Source organism: Styela clava, chromosome 10 (genome assembly GCF_964204865.1).
Source record: "Styela clava chromosome 10, kaStyClav1.hap1.2, whole genome shotgun sequence".
Lineage (NCBI taxonomy): Eukaryota > Metazoa > Chordata > Ascidiacea > Stolidobranchia > Styelidae > Styela > Styela clava.
In genome coordinates this window covers 3,699,247-3,721,044 of record NC_135259.1, presented here as the reverse complement: position 1 = coordinate 3,721,044, position 21,798 = coordinate 3,699,247, and the positions used below count along the sequence as shown (strand labels likewise).

General features: G+C 36.0%; 2 protein-coding genes across 3 annotated transcripts; one reads left to right on the top strand and one right to left on the bottom strand.

Moving 5' to 3' along the window:
- Nucleotides 1-5,554: 5,554 nt before the first annotated feature.
- LOC120338492 (atrial natriuretic peptide receptor 3-like) lies at nucleotides 5,555-10,306 on the top strand. 2 transcript variants are annotated; one of them, XM_039406511.2, is made up of 10 exons: nucleotides 5,569-6,564; nucleotides 6,843-6,979; nucleotides 7,154-7,300; nucleotides 7,476-7,621; nucleotides 7,758-7,893; nucleotides 8,006-8,100; nucleotides 8,373-8,448; nucleotides 8,661-8,729; nucleotides 9,187-9,304; nucleotides 9,513-10,306. In XM_039406511.2, exons 1-10 carry the CDS (start codon nucleotides 5,708-5,710, stop codon nucleotides 9,670-9,672), a joined length of 1,941 nt encoding a protein of 646 aa, XP_039262445.2. In that variant the 5' UTR covers nucleotides 5,569-5,707; the 3' UTR covers nucleotides 9,673-10,306. The 2 variants fall into 2 exon arrangements, with proteins under 2 accessions (XP_039262446.2, XP_039262445.2); XM_039406512.2 differs by lacking the exon at nucleotides 8,661-8,729 and having other exon boundaries at nucleotides 5,555-6,564.
- A 1,055-nt stretch (nucleotides 10,307-11,361) lies between these two features.
- LOC120338493 (tyrosine-protein kinase receptor TYRO3-like) lies at nucleotides 11,362-17,051 on the bottom strand. Its single transcript, XM_039406513.2, has one exon. It carries the CDS (start codon nucleotides 16,987-16,989, stop codon nucleotides 13,534-13,536), a length of 3,456 nt encoding a protein of 1,151 aa, XP_039262447.2. The 5' UTR covers nucleotides 16,990-17,051; the 3' UTR covers nucleotides 11,362-13,533.
- Nucleotides 17,052-21,798: the final 4,747 nt, after the last annotated feature.

Genomic DNA, 21,798 nt, shown 5'->3' with positions numbered 1-21,798 from the left:
CCAAAAAAATATCGATAGCCGATGATTCCAATTTTCTACTGGAGGACCATGCTATAACACGACAATAGCACAACTTTGTAATCTCTTTAATATGGTATTTGACCAAACAATAAAATATTGAAATCGTTGAGCTAACAATGAAAACAAAGTGTATGTTACCACTAAATTATCTGTCAATTCCCCCTACAGATATTTACTAAACTGAAATGCACCATAGAAAAACTTCCATTTGTAATTTTGAGACCTCGTATTCCCAAATTTTATAAATATATTTATTCTTGGTATATTATATATATATTCTTATCATTCTTATCGTTTTCAAATACTGAATACTGCTACCCCTGGAACTCTGTAGCAACTATTTTTTGGTGTACCCTTATAAATAGTTTCAAATGTTACGTAACTTCCGGCTGTGCCATAAACTCAAAACAGTGAATCTCTATATATTTTTTTTTATTCCAGCCCGCATTTTAGACAGTCTTCCCATCAAGTCTGACAGCATGATTACTAATGAAAAGTCATCATGTTACGTTTCACATCACTTCGCTCTGTTTTCCCATGAGAATGTAACTCAATAATACGTCACATCCATTTTAGAAACACCCGCAGCTGCAGTACTTTGCCTCTGCGATTCTCCCTTTAATGCGACACAATAAGTTCCAATTCAGACATGACTACTGCAGCTGATCAGTTGACACCCTCTTTGCCCAATGTGTGACATTGTTTACAGCTACTGTAACAAGGCGTACAGTGTGGAGAAATATTTATTCAATACTATCGCTGTTATTCGTGATATTTGAATCGTACTTAGACCATGTTCATATTTATGGAGTGAAAGGAAAACAAAACGTGGCCTCGTCTCAAATGTATCGCGTTGGTGGCGGGTGTATTCATCGAAAATGCATCGACTTTAAAATTTTGATGCATGAATAGTTTACTTTGTGAACAACAATACTGATTAATCAGTCTTCATAAATTTGAATGAACAAAGAAACCTATAAGTTCACGCACAAAACATGCAGCTATTCCATGATTACGTGTTTTGAAATTTGTAGAATGCTTGCTTCATTAATTAACAAACATGTTCTCTTTTCTATCATGATTAATATAAAGCCACATTTCTAAAACATATTTGCAAATATTTTGTTATGTGTTACTGTGATAATTTTCTTTCACCTAGATAGGGATGTTGTATTACTTCTCTGCGATAACCTCTGGAGTTACCTCAATGAGACGATATGAAACGAAATCTTCATTAAAAAGATCGATGATTAGGAAAAGAGTACTTCGAATTGTTGTGACGTTGAGAAAGAGCTAAAACAATTATTGATTTGGAAAGAAATTGCATCTTATTTAACTATTTGCTTAATATGAATAACTGCCTTCAGGGTCAAATATTTCATGCAAACACGTCTCATTGCGGTTCCTTTTTAGATGATTCACGTTCCGTTACTTACCACACCAAAATGTGTATCACAACTATAAGAATTCTGGGGGGCTGGCCACATATTTCTACGGTGTTAAAACTTTTCCCTCTCCGTATAGATGTACATATAGTTAGTTCGATATCATTTTGATTGCGTCAATCTCTTGGGAACGTACCACCAATATTACTCCCATCTTATCACGTCCACGCTGTTTATCAAAATAAAAATATGAAAAAATATTCTTTAATTTTCTTTTCTCATTAGTCGACACAAAAATTGTTCATCAATCTATATAGAAAAGATTATATTCGATTTCAGAAGTGTCTATTTCGAAAAATCCGATTTGATATTGATTGTCACTACAAAGAATATATGACGTTTGATGAAATTTGTAATTTTATATTGCTAGCACCCAATACTCCCAATTGCATTTCAAGTATATCGCATAGAATATAATATTCGTTAAATTTTGTGCTGCAAGTTACGCTATTTATTGCTCGTCAGTTGCAAACTTTCGACATTTCTATCGGCGAGGTTTCATGAATGCATCACGGAGTAAAACTGCATTTCACTATAGGGTGAATTTACATTTTCTCATTCATAGTATCGTCTGGCGTTAAACTGGTTGGGCAGTACTAATTTGACTTCTATAGCCTTTTAAATCTTTCTGTCCTTTTTACCGTTTAATTGTTGTTTGATTTTGTATGAGGGACCTTTTCGTTTCTAAGTAATTTCCATCATATTTGTTTCAAATATGTTACTATAATTCCGATTTAAGGTACTTCTATTTGTGTGATAAACAGTAAACTTGACAATTCCAAGAATGGGTTTTCGCCTATAACTTTTTGCCTGGAGCGAGAGTGTATGAACTCAAACGTAACAGCATTGACTCCTCGGTGAATCCGGAGATATCACGTGCCGCACCCTATATGGGAACAACAACAACAACAACACTTTTGCAAAATATATTTCAACTTCGTGTCCAATGCGGTGGAAGAATTCTGATAAGGCTGGTTCTGACGACAAGTTTTATAGAACAACCGACTGACTATTTGTAAATCCAGAAAATTGTAATAGATACAGTGGTATTAGATACAGTAAATATTAAATTTGAATTTAGAACTCATGATGTATACGTACAATGCCCTGACGCCCAAAAAAATGTGTGCAAAGTGCACCGCGTGCGACCGAATATAATAATTTATCAATCACACAAGAGAGCAATGCTCAAATATAGGGAATCGGAGGTTAAATACTCAATATTGTCACTACAGTGCCGCAGGAAAATATGCCCGCGAAATATAAAAACAACAAAATTGGGAAGAAATGTGGCACCCGTTCGGCTCAGAAACAACATGAATAAAAGTAAATTTAATAGTCTTAGAGACTCATTTCTTCAATTTTTAATTAATTAAAATTGGTCTATTATGTGCGAAGGCAATCCAATGTTTACAACAAGAGAGCTATGCTCAAATATATTGACACGTCACGGCACATACCCCAGCTCACAGCTATATTGACACCAAGCGAAGCAGTACTGCAGCAGTTTACCTTACCTTTAGCATTGCCCGTACCGGTAACCTCAAAAAACTTCCGAATTTTGAGTAGCGAGAATTTTCGGAATCGGTCGTCACGCTTGGCGGATTAAAATCCATGTTCCCACGATTAAAAAGTGATACCGCGAAATTTTGAATGAAATATCAGATCTCATAGGATTCATAGAAAATTTAGGACTAAATAAAAGTAATGAGCTTCCAACAAAAAAAATCAATCTTTAAATACTGAAAATTTCAAAGCAATTGGTCCAGTTTTCGAAGAGAAAAGCGATTTTATCATGACGAAGGAGAAAAATAACAAGAACAACAACATACTATTGAAACGATCGTTATGTACACTGACGTGTCCAATAACAGCAAGCCTAAGAAGAGAAACTTAGTTTCCAGTAAATGTACAAGATGCGAATCCTCGACACGAGCAGTAACTTCGTACTATAGACATAGAGTATAGATGGCAGATGTTGATGATCGCCTATATCAGGGTGGTGGTCCAAGCTTGTCGGCCTCGCGGGCCACACTAATATTTTTTTATTGTTCGCGGGCCACAATAGTGCCAAGAATAGATTAACAGTGCAGTACACAGCAAACACTTTTATTGTCCAAACACATTGATCATTATTTGTCATTTATCAAGCTAAAACATAAAAAAAACACCAAAAAAACTCACTAAAACATGCAAAAATCTTACTATATCTAAATGTAGTGTCAGATTTCAAATTCTTCATAACGGAGAAAGTCCCATAAGGAGAAATTGCCGCTTTAGATTGTCACCAAAACAACTTGCAAATATATTAAGCAAGCATTGTGGTATTTTTCCTCCCATGTACAGTCAAAAATCTGTTCAAATTGGTCAGCTTTCTTTTCAAACTCACGTTTACAAAATAACTGCGGGTTGACTGATTACCGAGTTTTATCAAATTTGAGATGCAGGAGAATAATTACTAAATTTCCTGACATATAGGCAGCATTTTTTGTAATACTGTGTAGGCTGGTTGCAAAATAAAACACCAGGTAAGATTTATATTGTTCGGCCATCACATTAATATTGAGCTACCGGGCATAGCCAAGATATATAGGCTTATGGATTCCTCATTCGATTTTAAGTGCCTATTTTGTTAGCATATATTCCCGACCAAAAATATAGAGAGCCAGTTAACAACTTAGACTAGCCAAGCTCATTATTTAACTTCGCTAATTGCCTTAGCTAGCCATAACAATAGTCAATTCAGTGACATTTGTGATGTAACAATATGTCAAAAGATTTTTATGACGAAACAAAACCAAATGCGATTTTTGTTTACCCTCTCGTAGAAGCGACGCGGGCTACAGATTATGGGGCAGCGGGCCAGATGTGGCCCCTGGGCCTGGGTTTGGACCACCCTGGCCTACATATATATATATATATATATACAGGGTAAAAATAAGACAAACCTGGTGCAGTTCGGGTCTCAGTTTATATTTAGCTACAAAACTATGCCGCAGTGTCGTTTATTTAGTGAAGCATCCAATTTCAATTGTTTGTAAAGCATTGTTTAGCAGTTATTTAGTTTACATAAACAACAAGTTAAAAAACAGACAGTTTACTAATATAAATCAAGCAATCGACGCATGGCTCAGTCATGTATGATATAAAGATTTTGCTCATTTAAAAATCAATTTATTAAGCGTCTCGCAAATCCAAAGTAGCAAAACTGGGACAGCAAACATCGTAAATTTAATTGCAACAATCACATTTAATATTTTCTAATTATAGTTGTTTATTTGGTCTTGATAATTAGAGTTCAACTCCATTATTTTTTGACAAGGAACGACCAGTTTCACCAAGGGGTGGCGAAGCGTCTCTGTTAGTCATAAGGAACAATACCTCGCTCAATCCCGACGTCAGTCGTTAAACCAAAATCAGTCTTCATTTCTATTGTACCGAAATCACTTAGCAGCGGGTGTCCTGCTTTCTGTAAAGCTAATTACTGAAGGGGAAGTCTTATTAGGTTTTCTGTAAAGATAGGTCGTCATTTCTCCTTCGACATAAGTCAGTTACGAAGACTAAATTTAGTAAAAGCGTAGTTTGTCATCTCAGAATGTCACACCAGTAGCGCCATACTGGAATATATAGAATATAGTTGGTAGAATTACCCCATAGGTTAGAGTTTGTATCATTAGCGTAGAAAATTGTTATGATCTTGAACGGTGCTTAAATTAAGTTTCAGAAAATTTATGAAATTTCAACATAACAATGTATGGAGTATGAGGAAATACTCATAATAAAATTTTTTTCATTTTCCAAAATGACAAAACTCCGTTTATGGCCAAGTTACATTTTTCAGGTCAAGTAGTGAAAAGGCTATGTAAAATTGCTTTATATTTAGAACTCGTTTAACTGTTTTGGAAATCGTAATGAACACGCGGACAAATGAAACATTCGCAGTATTCTCACGCACGCTTGGCTTCCTAACCTTTATAGATAGAACCAGTCAATAGTTCACTTGTTATTCAACTTGTCCGGTAATTGGGATAATAAAAACTATATATTATTCAATCCAATATTATCCCGTTGAGACCTTAGTTACCTTCGGATATAATGACAAATGGTCTTGTTTTGCCTATTTTTCATTCATATCATGCAAATCAAAGCTCATGAGCGACACTCTTCCAAAAATGTTTAATCCCATACGAATATAGCCGACAAACCCGCGGAATGAAACGATTTAGTTTACAAATGATGTAATGACGACTGTGTTTAACTATATGATATTATATGCAATACTTCATTTTCAAATTTTAGATACGAGTCCGAAAATGAATATACGCATCTTATGGAGAGTTGTGACACTATTTGTATGCTTGATATACAAAACTGTTCATAGCGATAATGGAAATGTCGTCATCCAAGGACAAATTAAGTCTAGGTTGAATAGATTTCATAAAATATTTAAACGTGGGGTAGAACCCACATTTGGTTCACTTACGACGATAAAACTTGCAGTGATTCTTCCCACACGAGACCCTTTTCTTTTTCGAAAAGGACTAGTCCAGCCAGCGATTGATTATGCAGTAAATTCAGTCAAAAATGACATGGCGGCAATAGGATACAAATTAGAGCCCGTCTATCGAGATTCATTTTGTAGCAGACGAGCGGCACTTGCTGTTGTGGATTTATATTACGATGATGATGCAATGTATAATCGGTCACTCTCGATGCCTGATGGCAAAAATATTGGAGTCGGTGGATTTGTCACTACACAAGGGTACAAAAGGGACGCTAAAAGACGAAAGCGGAGTCCAGGTAACATGAGAGGTCGAGACCGTAATTCACCATTAGTGTTTCTTGGTCCTGTTTGCAACGAAGCAACATCAATTGTATCAGCTTTTGCAGAAAACTGGAACGTCCCATTAATTACGAGTGGTGCCCCAGCCGCTTGGATAACGCCTGGCCCAGATTACCCCACTCTGATTAGGGTGTCTCCAAGTTACTTGTACTTAGCTTACTTCATATCAATCTTATTCAATAACCTTGGCTATGGAACGAAAGTACCAATACATTTGTTGTATGAAGATGTCATTCAAGGAATTGCCGCAGAAAGGTTAGTTTATTCAACTAAATAAAAACTGAATTTTATTTACCAAATTTAAATTAGCGCTTACTTGGTATAGGGCGCGCTCAAACGATCGAAGTATAATACCAGATTCAGTAAGAAATACTAAGCAGATCGCAACACAAATCATCATTTATAATTGATTATGAGATTGTATATTACTTCATTCTAGTCATATTCGGTGTAATTCAAGTTCGCTTACACTTTATTTCAGTCAAGAATTTCGATTTACATCTTTCACAAATGAACATCTTTTCCTTATTTAGAGAATGTCATTACGTCATGCAAGCTGTTTATCACGTGCTCAATCGTGATCCGTACATGAGGCTATATGGGCCTACGTATATTACGAGCGGAGACTTCGATGATGAAAGAATTGCTTCAGACATGGGAGACCCCAGAGGTAATTTAGGGGGAAAGAAGGTTTTACTAACAACGTTCTTGACTTTATTGATAAACTAAAAGTTACTACGGTACATTCTTTCGATAACTTTTGCTATCTTGTTGGTTGCGATTTTTTTCATGCAGGTTCATATTGCTCCCATAAAATAGTTATATACTAGAACTTTCATTTTAGTTGTGCTCATGTGCGCTTCCAGTGATGTTGTGCGCAGAGTAATGCTTGGAGCGTACAAAACCGGATTTGCAAATCCGAGACGTAACATGTGGTACACCATCGATCTACGGAATACAGAGCATTACGCCAACGGGGCGTGGAAAAGGGGTAAGAAAGCTCAGTTTTATACGTTATAGGTGTGCAGTTACAGTCACCACATTAACTATTTGTGCTACTATAAATCCCGTGCTGAAATTTACTTTTCTTCTCTGAGTCAGGAAATACCATTCCCGGGCCACTTTAAAAAAATTTCTATTTATGAGTGTGTATATTGCCTTTTTAGGAGACGACCAAGATGAGATTGCAAAACTTGCTTACAGAGCTTTACAAGTTATAACAATTTATACCAACAATGCACCAAGGTTTAAAAATTTTGTCAAAAAAATGAACAAAGAGTACGAAAAGAGCGGCATTCAACATAGCGGAACGGTGAGGCCTGAGAATTTTTGTTTGTGGTTGATATAAATTAAAGTTTGAGATGTAAATTTTATTTGGAATAAATGAATTTATGCCAGTTTTGTTTTATTGTTTCTTTCAACATTTATTCTATAAATAAATATTTTAGGTGAACGAATTCGTGGAAGGATTTCATGACGCAGTGTTACTATATGCCCATGCAGTTCGACAATGTCATGAACGCGGGATCAACATTCGCGATGGGCGAGCGATATCGAGATTTATGAAAAATGTCACCATTCATGGTATATATACAAAAATATAATATTAGTATGTGAAAATTTTGCAACATCAGTGATTGTCTATACTCTATAGATATAAATTTCTCATTCATCTAACGCCTATCTGTTTTGTCAGGTATAGCTGGACCTGTCGTGATGACTGAAAACGGAGATCGGCATGGGGATTACAGCATACTAGCTATGAAAGATTACAAATTAGGGACCTTTTCCGTAAGTATGGATTTGAATACAAGCGATGGCATAAATGATGCATATTATCATATACGTATATGATATATAAAACACTATATATATATTTGTACATTCCAAATGAGCATAATTAATGGTTAGCAAGTTTGTCTAACTGAAGTGACATTGCACAGAATAACAGTAGCTTCGTAATTCTCAGTAGAATAAAATTTTCGTCTGAATAGAGAGTAACGTCCCATTAAACGATCGACACTCATTCAGTGCATAATTTTTTCTGAACTCTATTCTTCTAGTCTGTGTACGATTATCTTGGAAGCTGGGTCTTAGTTTATAACCACGGAATGCCAGAGTTAGACTTGACAGATGAAGGTGAGTGTGTTGGTATTACATATTTTTCATTAACTCTATACAACTTTCATATGCAAAACCAATTGACGTAGGCTACGTGTGCAGCGAAAGGGAACAGTCTCATTTTGTGAACTATGTAGCAGTACAACCGTATCTAGAGAATTTTTTGTTTTGATTGATTCATTACTATTTCAATTCTTTTCACTGTTCATAAATATTGTTATACTTTAAAGCTTTCATGAACTATTCCCAGTACAATAATGGAGTAGATGTCAAGGCCATATTAGCAGAAGCCGAAAGAGGTATGCAATTATATGCTTCGACAGTTCGTAATCTACTAATTCTTTATAATGTACGCCATAATGATATATATATATATACTGAATCCTGAAGGTATATATAAATTATGTAAGACGGATCTTTGAGCGATGGCGGCTCATGACTATACTCAATACAGTTTTATTAGACTTGCTTACTTACTGTTTGTTTATCCAAAGTAGGATGTGTTTATTCGTCAAACTATTACTGCAAATTTGGCAATACAACATTTATTTTGCAATTTATATTTGACATATTTACCATGGGGTTCGGAGCTCGGGAATAACACTCGTCGCTCTTTCAATTGTTTAAATTGTAGTATCAGAACGTAAAATGGAACAATCTAAAATGACACCTGTACAAAAAAAAACTATTTCAAATGGGCAACGAAAACATAGAATCAATATCACAATAAAAATTACAATCTTTCTAATTTTATAGAGAAAGCTACACGGCCTGCAACATCAACAACACAACATGAAATACTCGCGGGAATACTCGGTACATTCGGAGGAATGATTCTGTGTTTTGTTCTCATATTTGGTCCTATGTGCTACAAGTAAGAAATTGTTTTCAATTGTAAAATCAGTGACAAAGGTGTTGCAATAATCACAGAAGCCATATCCTGTTCCATAAACAAGAGTAATTTAGAGGTAAAACTAATGCAATGTAACATTAGAATAGTAGGACGGAAGCTTTATCAATACTAAAATGGACGTCTAAGATGCAGCCCGTAAACTTGCGATAACAATCAATTCTTTTTTCAGTCGCAGACGACGGCCTAGAATGCCTACGAGTGAAAATGGAAATGCGGTAGGAAACTTTCTCAATGGAAATTCAGATCAGATATGCCTTCACAGACCACTTCGAGAAGAAGGTTCAGTTACTACATGCACCACTACGCTAGATGATGATCAGAAATTGTAATAGCTATTTAGCCAGAACACAATCTAACATTAACAACCATTCCCATTCACCCCACAGCCTTATAAGAAATTGGATTCTTATTTTATATGGTATTTTATTGCATGTGACAGTAACCAATGCAATATTCTACATAACGCTTTAGTTCTGAGCGTCGATTTTTACCGTTAGCCATATTTAAAATAGCTGTAAGAAACTGCGGATGCTGAAATTCGAGAATTATTCAGAAAAATTGGCCAAACTCGCTCATAATTTGTTACTTGGTGTTGACGTGAATTGAATCAATCTGCAGAAGAATTTGGGCTCGAAGCTGTGGAGATGGCAGCGAGCGAACCATTCAAGTTATGATTCCCATTCCAAACTAAATTTACCTTACGTGAGCTCGATGCTTGAAATAATTCTTGAGAAATGTTTTGCTTAGTGGCAGTATGTACTTACAATGCGCCTCAATTCATTTTGCTTATATCATTCATGAACGAATTTTAACCGTATTCTACAAAGTGTTTTGACCTTGTGAAGTTTGCCTTGTTTTTTTTTATATCCAGTATTAGTTGATTTTTTTTGCATTCTGATAACTGTGTAAAATGAAACACTTTGTTTATTTGGTATATAAGGAAATATATTTTAACAAAGGCTACAGATTTTGTTCCACGAGATTTTTTTATGTGCGTTTGTAGAATTTCCGCATAATTCGCATTCTGAAAAACGTCGTTCGTTATTGTGTAGGCATACTTGGAAAACTGATTTCAATCCACATTTCAAAAATACTATCAAATTTTTTTGGTCGTTAGAATAGGCCTGTCTACATTTGTGTTATAATGATTCTAATAAATGCAATAATTTTATGATATTGAACAATATCATTATACAAAAACCTAACGTTGCAAATCCCGAGTCACTAAGAATATCTGACAGAAATTCAAAACAATAAACATTTACTAAATTGATAAAAATTCTCTGTAAATATTGCCAAAGTATTGAACATCTTTACTTAATATTTGTCTATAAATTCGGAATTTCTTTCTAAAAATGGGGCAACCGGCTATATTCATACTAGTCATAAAGTAGTAAGATTTATTGTTTTTTCATTGAATTCGTCCAATAAACAATTTCTGCAATGTAAAAAAATGCGTAAAATACATTAGAAATATAGACTACTGTTGGGATCCTAACTGCATTCGGCTTGTTAAAACCTTAACAGTCGGAAATAATTCATTGCTATATTTCCTTATACCGAGTCTCATTAGTTTCCGATAGCTTCCTTGCGTGATTCGCCTCGGGCTATCGATTTAATCCATGTCAATGGCGACATTCTAATTGGCAGTGAAATCATGACGAATATTTACGACTCAAGACATATCACCGAACATGGCAACAAATTATATAATTGAAATTTGGGAGAATAGAATCTTTACCCTACAGATGTTTTATCACCAGCATTGGTTCAGTCGTTACACGATCTCCAATCCTTTCTTGGAGATGAATTTGAGACAGGTGCATCTTAATTGACTTGTATGTTCTTAAATTCAACTATTTTTTATTTGTAAGTGTATAGCATAAATTTGTTTGCAACAGGTGCAGAAAAGTCTCAATTTCTGTCTTGACTTCCATTTCTCAAAACCCGGAAAATCCCCTTTTTTATGTTAGGAGAAAATCCCCATTTTATAAACAATCCGAATGAAATATAGAAGGTAGCAATTAAAAAAATCATTTTTATTTCGAAGCACAATGGTTAGTGTCTACAAACTAATAGCAAAAATAAAATAGCACCATGAACAATAAAAATGTTATGCAATATAGTAACAAAATATGCTTAAAACAGATATGAATTCGAAATTGACTTTGGTTATTCAATCAATGAAAATGTAAGAATTGATTTGCAACAGCGCTTTTCAACAAATTGGAATTATTAACTAGAAAAAAATAACAGGAATGGTATATAAAAACTGTAAACCAGCGAATCTGTTGTGCTACAAATACGGGAATAATATAAAGAGAATCAAAACTTGTTTCTTACTCGTTACGAACTTGGTGTTGGAATCTGCACTAAATAAAGTGAAAAGCTTATAGATTAAATGTAGCATCCACCATTTGTGGATTTGACACGGCTGATGATTAATTCATAAAATTGCTGGGAAACTTTAAAATTACCATTTAATTATAGTGCAATAATTTTACTAAAAAGTTATTTGAAGCCAAAAAGAAAAATCATGCAAAATGGAAATGGAAAATGGAATGGAAAATGTTAAAACAAATGGGAGCTTAAATTTAGTTTGAAAAAAAAAAAAAAATTCGAAACTTGCTTTATTTAATACTCAATCATAAAAAAGGCAAGCAAATATAAAATACCTAATATTTACATCCCATTATTCACCTTGGGCAGTCATAAGCAAAAATTAACATCAACTCGAAAAAGCGAGTCAATGATGAAATTGATATCTAATGCTCATGGTCAAGTAATCAATACAGCCATGAGAGCATATCATCATTGAGCGGTAGATGCAATTTCATCCCATAACATTATTGGGGACAAAAGGTAAAAGTTGTGAAAACGTGGTTCTGTTAGTAGAGTGCTTTCAATTAAAAAAAATATATATAAATTAAAAAAATACGCAAGACAGATAATATTAAATAAAAGAGAAAAATACACAATATTAAATTTTCCACAACATTAGCATATTAATAAATTATAATCAACATCAAATACTGTATAGTTTATTTTTATTAGAGATTATATAGTGTCAAGGTAATAATGATTGTTCAGCAAAAATAGAAGAAAAAAAACAGTAACTTACTAACGCCAGGTTGAGTGAGGCAGAAAGCATTATCCATTATTTCATACAATTTTTAACCATTCACCCATACAGGGAGTCCTCGGGTTACGACGGTCGCGACCTACGCTGTTTCGAGGTTACGAACGCGCACTCCATAACGCTGTTTCGAGGTTACGAACGCACTCCATAAAAATATAATACTGTACTGTAATATCTGAGCCCTTAAACTGGATCATTGTGATCAAGAAAATCAGTGCTTTGGGCTCATTGGTTCTCGTCATTTACATTGTGAATGACGTAGACAATTGCGAACTATTACGATTATGAACGAATAATCACTAAGCTTCAGTCACATGATACACAGTTTCAGTGATACTGCACGCCATTTTGGTTGTTTAAGCCGTTTTTTTCGTAATTTGTTTGATCATTTTTTTTTGCCCTTTGTTATGGACTCGAAGCGTAAAGCAGCTGATACAGTACGATATGTATAGAGTAACTTATGTACTGTACAGTATAATGTTCCTACTAACACTGAAATTCGGGTTACACCGCTCCTCAAGAACAAAACAACGTCGCAAGTCGAGGACTCCCTGTATAGCCTTTTGAATGGGTTTATAATATATTTCAAAATTTGTTTTGAAAAGTCTTCTAGTAGTGGCAAATAGTAAAAAATCCCTCATGTTCTGGTACATTTATAAGTATATTTAATAATTAGTGTAAGGGGACAGAATATGAATGTTTTGAATAAATTTAGAATGTTATGTTTTTCAATCAGAGCAGTTTACAAAAAAAAAAACATTCGAAACAAATACTTTTACATACCAAAATTTGGTGCTATTGCTAAGAAAAATTAAAATTAATTATGAACTAAATTTTCGCAAAATACATTATGGACATGTCTTCAGTCATAATGAAGAGGTATTAATATGTATAAAGAATAAACTAGGAAACAGGAATTTGGTTAAAATATTGTATATGATAATCTTTCAAACATGATGTAGGCTTACTTCAGACAAAACAAATCAAACGATAAAAAATAGATTATACATAAACATGAATTTGAAAACCTCGGTTCATGTAGGTACCGTAATCACAAATAGCTCACTCTAGGAGAATGATTGTCAGAAGGCAATTCATCGTCATCTTCGTGCATTCTGAGGAGAGGACGTTTGCTACTACTTCTATCTCGGCTTTGTGAATTCCCGTTTTTAGTTGTACCACATGCAACCGCCGTTTCATATGGCATTGGTACCTCATTGTGAGAACTTGATACGGTATTACTACGTACCTTATTTAGTAATGGATCAGTGTGTGATGATAATTTTTCATAAGGATCAGGAGGCAGAACATTTACATAACTTGCTGCACTTGCTTCTGATGCTTGATAGTCAGCTGGATAAGCTTTTATAAAGTCTGCTAACATATCTACAAGTTCAATGAACGTGGGTCGTTCATCTGGTCTTGGATCCCAACATGGGAATATTGCATCATTCCAAACATCATTTGGACATCCTTTAGGCTGTTTTAGCCTTGTCCCAGCTTTTAAAAGCTCATGCATTTCATGATTGGCAACTCCAGGATATGGATTTTGGCAAAAAGTGAATACTTCCCACGCTGTAACGCCGAATGACCACACATCTGTCATGGTTGTGTATATCCTGTCAACAAGACTTTCCAATGCCATCCACTTTACTGGCATTTTTGCAACTCTTCTCTGTCTGTAATAATTACTTGAATAAATTTGGCGAGAAAGTCCAAAGTCAGAAACGACTACTCGCATTTTTTCATCCAACATACAGTTTCGACAAGCTAAATCTCTGTGAATAATGTTTTTCATTGTTAAATACTCCATACCACTAGCAATGTCATGTATAAAATGAAGTAATCTATTGAGGGTTAAATCTTTAACATCATTCGTGTTACGAGCCAAATACAAGTACGACCGCAAATCACCATTTATCATGAAAGGAAGAACCACTAGAGGTGACACCGCTTCAAACCCAGAGAGTCGAATTTGGTTATTACCATTTGTGTTTGAACCGTCTTCGGGCAAGCAAATTCCAATTAATTTCATTACATGTGGGTGATCCATATCTTTCATTCTCAATCCTTCTTTAACAAATTCTTCTCGTTCACTTGCATCAAATTCATTCATTTTCATTGTTTTCACCGCAACGTCAATTGTACCATCGGACCCAGTGGGTTCATCTGTATCGAATGGTTCAAATTTACCTTTGTAAACGCAGCCAAATTCACCCTCTCCCAGCACTTTAAATATTCTCAATCTTTCTCGACCAAATTTAAATTTCTCGAGTTTTGTCATTGTTTCTGGTGAAAGCATTGAGGAATCGGCAAGCAATGGTGTGGAATAAGGATTTAGTGTATTCGCGTTACTACGTGACAAATTTGGAACTTCATCATACTCTCCAACAGCCATTCGACCATTCGCTGGTGTGTACACCACAGTCGGACTATTGTTTGTATTACTAGCTTTTCTAGCTCTGAATTTTCGTAGAGATATGAAAATAACACCAAATAAAATGAGTAATATTCCAATGATGATGCAAACAATCACAACAACACTTTTTTCATCTTTATTAGGTGAAGGTGTCATAGCAACATTGGTTGTATTTACTGTTACTGGAGTAATTGTTGTCCATGAAGACATAATGAAAGTTTTGTATTGGAATGGTCCACAACCTGCATTTGTACATGCTGCTACTTCGACAGTATATACACCTTGAGCCTCAACATTAGCAAAAGAAAAATTTGTTGCCTTTACAGAATCATAACATTTCACGAGTTTGAAAGAAATACATATGTTGTATCCTGTAAAATTTCCATTCAGACGTGAGTTATCTATAGAGCTCCATGACGCTACAAGTGCATGATTGTGTTCAGAGAGTGTTAAGCTACGTGGAGCATATTTAGGTTTTTCTTCTAGCGTTCTGAAATACTTTGTATTACTTAAAACAGAAACTTCATTTACTGAATTGCATCTCATGGTAACGCTATATGCAGCATTCGGCAAAAGTGATCGTATAGTATTTTCTACAGGACCATTTTGTAGTTGTACATCTAGACGATGCTGCTGGTTAATTTTGGCAGAATCTTGAATTATGATTGTACAATTTTGAAGTTGTCCTTGTCGATTATTTCCATCTCTGTATGTTACTGTGACTTGTCCTCTTCCTGGTTTGACATTCTCAATGATAGGAGGATCAAGCGGTGCTGGATTTAGGGTTGCAGCACAGCTAGAAGTGCTCAAAGGTCCATCTCCTACATTGGTGAAAGCCAAAACTCTGGCACAGAATGCCTTCCCAGGAGATAAATCATAAAAATTGAATGTTGTCTTAGTAGGATCTACAGTAGTCAATTTCCTTGCCTCGTGGCCGCCATTGCCATGCAACAATTTTACTTTATATCCTCTAAGAATGCCATTGACATGGACCTCTGGAACGGGTAACCATGACACTTCGAGGCGACTTTCACTAACAGGTGTAACAGTGACATCTCCTGGAGGACGATCTGGAAAACCTTCTGCAGTGGTGAAACTATATTCTTTTGACCAGTCTGATGCACCAATTGAATTAGAACATTTCACAATAAATGTGTAATCAGTTACTGGTGTTAAATCAGTTAAAACTTTTTCATTCATTCCTGATCTTGAAGATATTTGTAGTGAAAAAGATTTGATGAAATCTGGTTTAGAATGCAGTTGTAATGAACAAGATGTAATTCTATCAAAACCATTGGACGATATTTTCCAAAACACTGATGCATTAGCTCCTCCAGAAGATGAAACAATTTCATGCACTGTTGGGATTCCAGGTTTACGCTTTATGTTAATTCTTGTTTTTGTTGAATTAGCACTCCCTCTTCTGTTATGTACCACACAAAACACTTCATAAAACAAAATATTGTTAGCCATAGCATCATCTTCCCTAGGAAGAGCAGTCAAACTAGGAAATCTCACTGGTTTATGCTGCGTTCCATACAAGATTTCTACTGGTTTATGAACAGCAGAACTTTTGAATCCTTTATAATTCCAAACCACTTTGTCCACATCTGGTGGGCCTTTGCCAACACAGGGTATCGAAAATTGTTCATGCCAACTTACAGCTATAATTTCCGGTGATGAAGATTGCATATTTACGCCAGGTGGACCTCTAATTGTCAAAGTGGCTGGCCTTGACTGTGCATTACCTCTACTGTTATGAGCTTTACATGCGTATACTGCCTCGTCGGATTTATATAAAGTCTTGAAGATAATGTAGCTTATGATAACACCATCAATATAATCAGGTTTGGCTATCCATACACGCATATTTCCAGTAATGCGTTTGCCATCTTTGTACCAATCAACTACAGTAGACCTGGGTCCTCTGACGCCACATCGCATTCTCTGAGCTGTTAAAGATATATCCCATGTGGCACCACTAGTTGGATGGTATGCTATGGACAACCTTTGTGCTTTACCATTACAAATGAAAAAGCACAATATGAAAGCGTGTATTGCTATATTAACAGAACCAAAATTATCCATTTTCTATTTTCCGGGTACTTTGAAGGTTCATAGCTAAACAGCATCTGCCAGCTTATATAAATCTGTAAATATCAGGATTTTAAAATAATTTCATGATCTCAGAAGGTTATAAAAAATAGGGAATAGGGAACAAAATGGGAATGTCAGAGTTTGCGTATGTCCTAATACACATAGTAATACAGTAATGTCTGAATGTACGGTATCTCATGGTCATGACTATGTAAATCCTATCTGCTCACAATAGGGGATATCTAAATAAAGAAATACTGGAATGAGGTACCGGTACCGTATTACGGTACATTTCAAAAGAATCTACCCATACTGCCACAACTCAGTAACTGCATAATGATAATGGTGAGAAATTTTGGGGTCTCGTGTAGTTTCGTACCTGACATACTTCTAGTGGGCGTAGCATCATAATTTTTCGACATATCAATCCAAACCCCCACCTGACTATGCCATCCAAAAATTACGTCACTACGACATCACAATCACGTCATAGAGCTTGCCAAATATACGTACGATGGCTGACGGCTAACTCGCCATGAGGGCTAACTCGCCATGGACCACTCGCCATGCGACGGCGGTTAACGGGTTAGCCTGCAACTGTGTGGAGGCTCTTCTTGTAATGGGAGATGGAAAGGTGGCTGTTTATACTAACAACTTCAATAGTAAGAATAAATATATTAAATGTGTTTGGTTACAATACCTACTGTGCAAATGGTAACAAAGTGTCAAGAAAACGTGCTTATATGTCGGAAGGCATACCGGTACCGTACGGTACTCGACGCGCAAAGGATGTCTCAACTTATCATTTTCATCCAAGCATGCTAAATATATCATCATATTAATTGATTGTATGAGCACTGAATCAACAACAACGCCAAAAATAAATCAAAAGTTCTATTTTGCTACCGGCAGTCTCATTTTATTCTAACAGCCATTGATTGCGAGCAGAGAGGGAGAGAGAGAGCTAACTCGCCATGTCTATTTTCTTTATAATTGACGATCGACATCGTGAGTTCGAGAGAGAGAGAGGGCTAACTCGCCATGTCTTTATTCTTTATAATTGACGATCGACATCGCGAGTTCGAGAGAGGGCTAACTCGCCATGTCTTTATTCTTTATAATTGACGATCGACATCGCCACTTCGAGAGAGAGGGCTAACTCGCCATGTCTTTATTCTTTATAATTGACCATCGACATCGCGAGTTCGAGAGAGAGAGAGGGCTAACTCGCCATGTCTTTATTCTTTATAATTGACGATCGACATCGCGAGTCCGAGAGAGGGCTAACTCGCCATGTCTTTATTCTTTATAATTGACCATCGACATCGCGAGATCGAGAGAGAGAGAGGGCTAACTCGCCATGTCTTTGTTCTTTATAATTGACGATCGACATCGCGAGAGAGAGAGAGAGGGCTAACTCGCCATGTCTTTATTCTATATAATTGACCATCGACATCGCGAGATCGAGAGAGAGGGCTAACTCGCCATGTCTTTATTCTTTATAATTGTGATCGGCATCGCGAGTTCGAGGGAGGGCTAACTCGCCATGTCTTTATTCTTTATAATTGACGATCGACCCGATCACCCGAAGTGGCATCGGCGCCGACGATAAAGAACTTACTAACGTCAGCGATCTCTCTCATATTGGATCGTCGCGACGAAAAAACGAGAGATATAGTCGTTCGATTTCGGGTGCGCAGACGAGCGCGTCTCGGATGACAGTTCGTATAGTTTAAGGGGCTCTATTACATCACTGTGACGTCGTAGAAACATAATATTTGGATGGCGTAGTCAGGTGGGGGTTAGGAATGACACATGCAAACATTGTTATTCTACGCCCACCATAAGTATGTTAGGTACGAAACTACATGAGACCCTATATATTTTACTTGTCCCTGCCGTATTTGAGAAAATAAGATGTTATTTGAATTAAAAGAAATAGGCTAGCCTAGAGCAGCCTAGAGTCCCCTCCCCGATATGCGTTCACGTCACATTTACGATCACTACCTTTCAGCATCCTGTTTTGGCCAAACTAGAAACAGTGATAAATTCCCGCTCGATATACGTGATCCATACCATAGTCACTTTGATCCATACCTACTCGCCTACCCACAGCTCGCTTCTCGTCAAATTTGGTCCAAAAATGAGATTTTTCTGGGTCAAAACGCCACTAGTGGTCGAAAATGATCAATTTAGAGCACGAAACCTTTTTTTATATATCCGGAAGAACGGAAGCACATGCGGGTGAAAATTAAAGATAGAGCCGTGAAAATTGGAGTGGGAAAAACTTATATTCTCTCCCATTCGTCGCCGAAGTAATGAGTCTTTATCTTTGCATCATTGTCCCATTGCATCGCAGCTAATTCCACGTGTGAAAAAGGACTCTCGCGATTCCCACTTTGGTCACATTCGCGATCAAGTATAAATGTATGATCAGGACCCGAGTGAAAGCCCCTTTATTTCAAATGATGTGCCTAGACAACGTACCAAAAAAACTCCAAAATATAATAAAGCTACTCTTATTGCCCACGTTATTCGTTTTAAAAATAATGCATGATATGTAGATTTCCGAAATTACTGGATATTTGATCACATCTTTCCCCCACAATCCATTTATGAAAAATCACTGAGTGGTCAATAACGTAATAAATTATATTTACCTGCCTTGTATTTGTCGTAGGATACACCAACCATGTCTGCTCTGAATGTTTCTTGTTGATTTAAATGTAAAAACATTTATGACGTTATGACGTTATAATTCTTAACGTATCAGTGTCAATGGCAAATTTCATTTTTGTTAACAATAATTTTCCACGAGCACTATTTGTAATTATTTAACTTTATCAGTTTAGGAGTTGACATACTTGCAGAGCACATTGGGAGTCATCGAAAATATAGCTTTGCTCCTCATTATATTGAACAGCAATGCGTTTCCGGCGGAGTCAAAAAGTGTATATCTTTGTGGCTTTGATTACACTGATTGTATAAAAACACTACTTCTTGGCATTTGTAAAGCGATAATTTTGAGCGCACAAATAAATTTGATAATATTGTTCTCTGCAATGTAAACATACCGGCCTTCTACCGAAAGATTAGGTTTTTCGTACACATCGCCGTGATGGGGTGAAGAGATGAGCGTAATCAATCATATGACAAGGCAAGGCCGTATTTCTGGTCACCCACGGGAATTTGTTCGCCATACTGCAAATGTATACACGATGTTGATTGAATACAAACCAGCGTCCTAGGTACCTATTGTAATCACTAATGAAAAAGTAAGGGTATTACCATCGGTTTATCGAATGGACCAAGGTTGAGTCGCTATGCTATTCAATTTTATTTGTCCCGTGTAGAATCAAATACAGTAATCGGGTAGGGTTGGTGAGAGTAGGTTGAAAAAAAAACGTTTGTAAAAATCTTGTCAGATGACAGTAGGCGCGTCAGCACACCCAAAAGCTGCTTTTGCAAACATTTTCTATACCTATGTAGGGTCTAAACAGGAACGTCGGCGCTCCGATTGGTGAGATTTTTTATGATCGCAAATATACGTTTTTGATCGTAATTGCCCCACTGACAAGGTGGAAGTAGAGGCAGTATAAACGGTTTTCCGGTCACTGTACCGGCATGATTTTAGGGGAAGTGGTTGAGATGGATTTGTAGAGTATGTTTATGAAAAAATGAAGTGTTTTCTGTGATTACAAATCTGATTAGAAGCATTTTGATCAAAATGATCGCATTATCGTGGTGGTAAGCGCTTTGGGACATTCATGAAGGCATCATGTTTATAGTCACATGAACATGTTCATAGTCACTTTGCTCTAAACCAAACTTGTTCCACACAGGTCAAGACTGACAGACCAAAATTTTGATATGCATTTGAGCGATTAGTAAAGCAAAAAGGTCCCCAAAAATCTCACTAAGGAAAACATACATTGAATGTTCTATTTTTATTATATATTATGCTGCAATACATCATTAAATAACTTCAGCTATATGGATGCTGTTGTTCGTTTTTTTTTAATGAAAAATAAAATAATATCAAAATATCGTTTTTGTTTTGATAATGAAAATTATTCAGTTTTCATAGTATGAATAAAAAGTGTGGCTCCTAAAACATAGGATGAATGAAAAATTATGTTTGTTTAATAGTAATAAGAGATTTTCGGCGTTCTGTAGATCTCGTCAACTCAGTGTGCTTTAAAAATGCACTTCTGGTGAAGAGTGTGATTTCTTAAACTTAAGAAGCTTCTGTTTCAAGCAGCTTGATGTATTTTGCTTGCGAGTAAAAATTAAAGAGTAAAACACCGATTCTGCGGGAATCCAGACCTTCAAATTTACTTGCAATTGTCTGACTGAAGTTTTATAGCCGTCCTAAGTTAATAGGGTGATTTGTGGGAAGTTTATCATCGTTATAGAAATGGATAAGAAGAATTGTTAAAAATCATGCATTATAGCTTTGGACCAAGTTTTTTCCTACATGGAATATGTATTTATGGAAAATCAATATCTTTCACTATTATAGTATACATCTCGCGTCGTGCTGACCTACATTTGCAAAAGTACATTTATGGACAGCTACATTCCCACAGAACCGCTTTTTCAAAAAATGGTCCCGTCCCTCGAAACCAATTCTCTTGCTCTTAAATCCGGTGTTTTTGACGATCCTAAAATTGACGTACCGCAAATCGGCTTATCGAATTTGGCGATTGGTCGAATTGGATGCCATCATTATGACGTCACAAAATGCCCATTTTATATTTAAATTGAAAGCTTGGCAAAGAAAATCTAGAAATTGCTGAT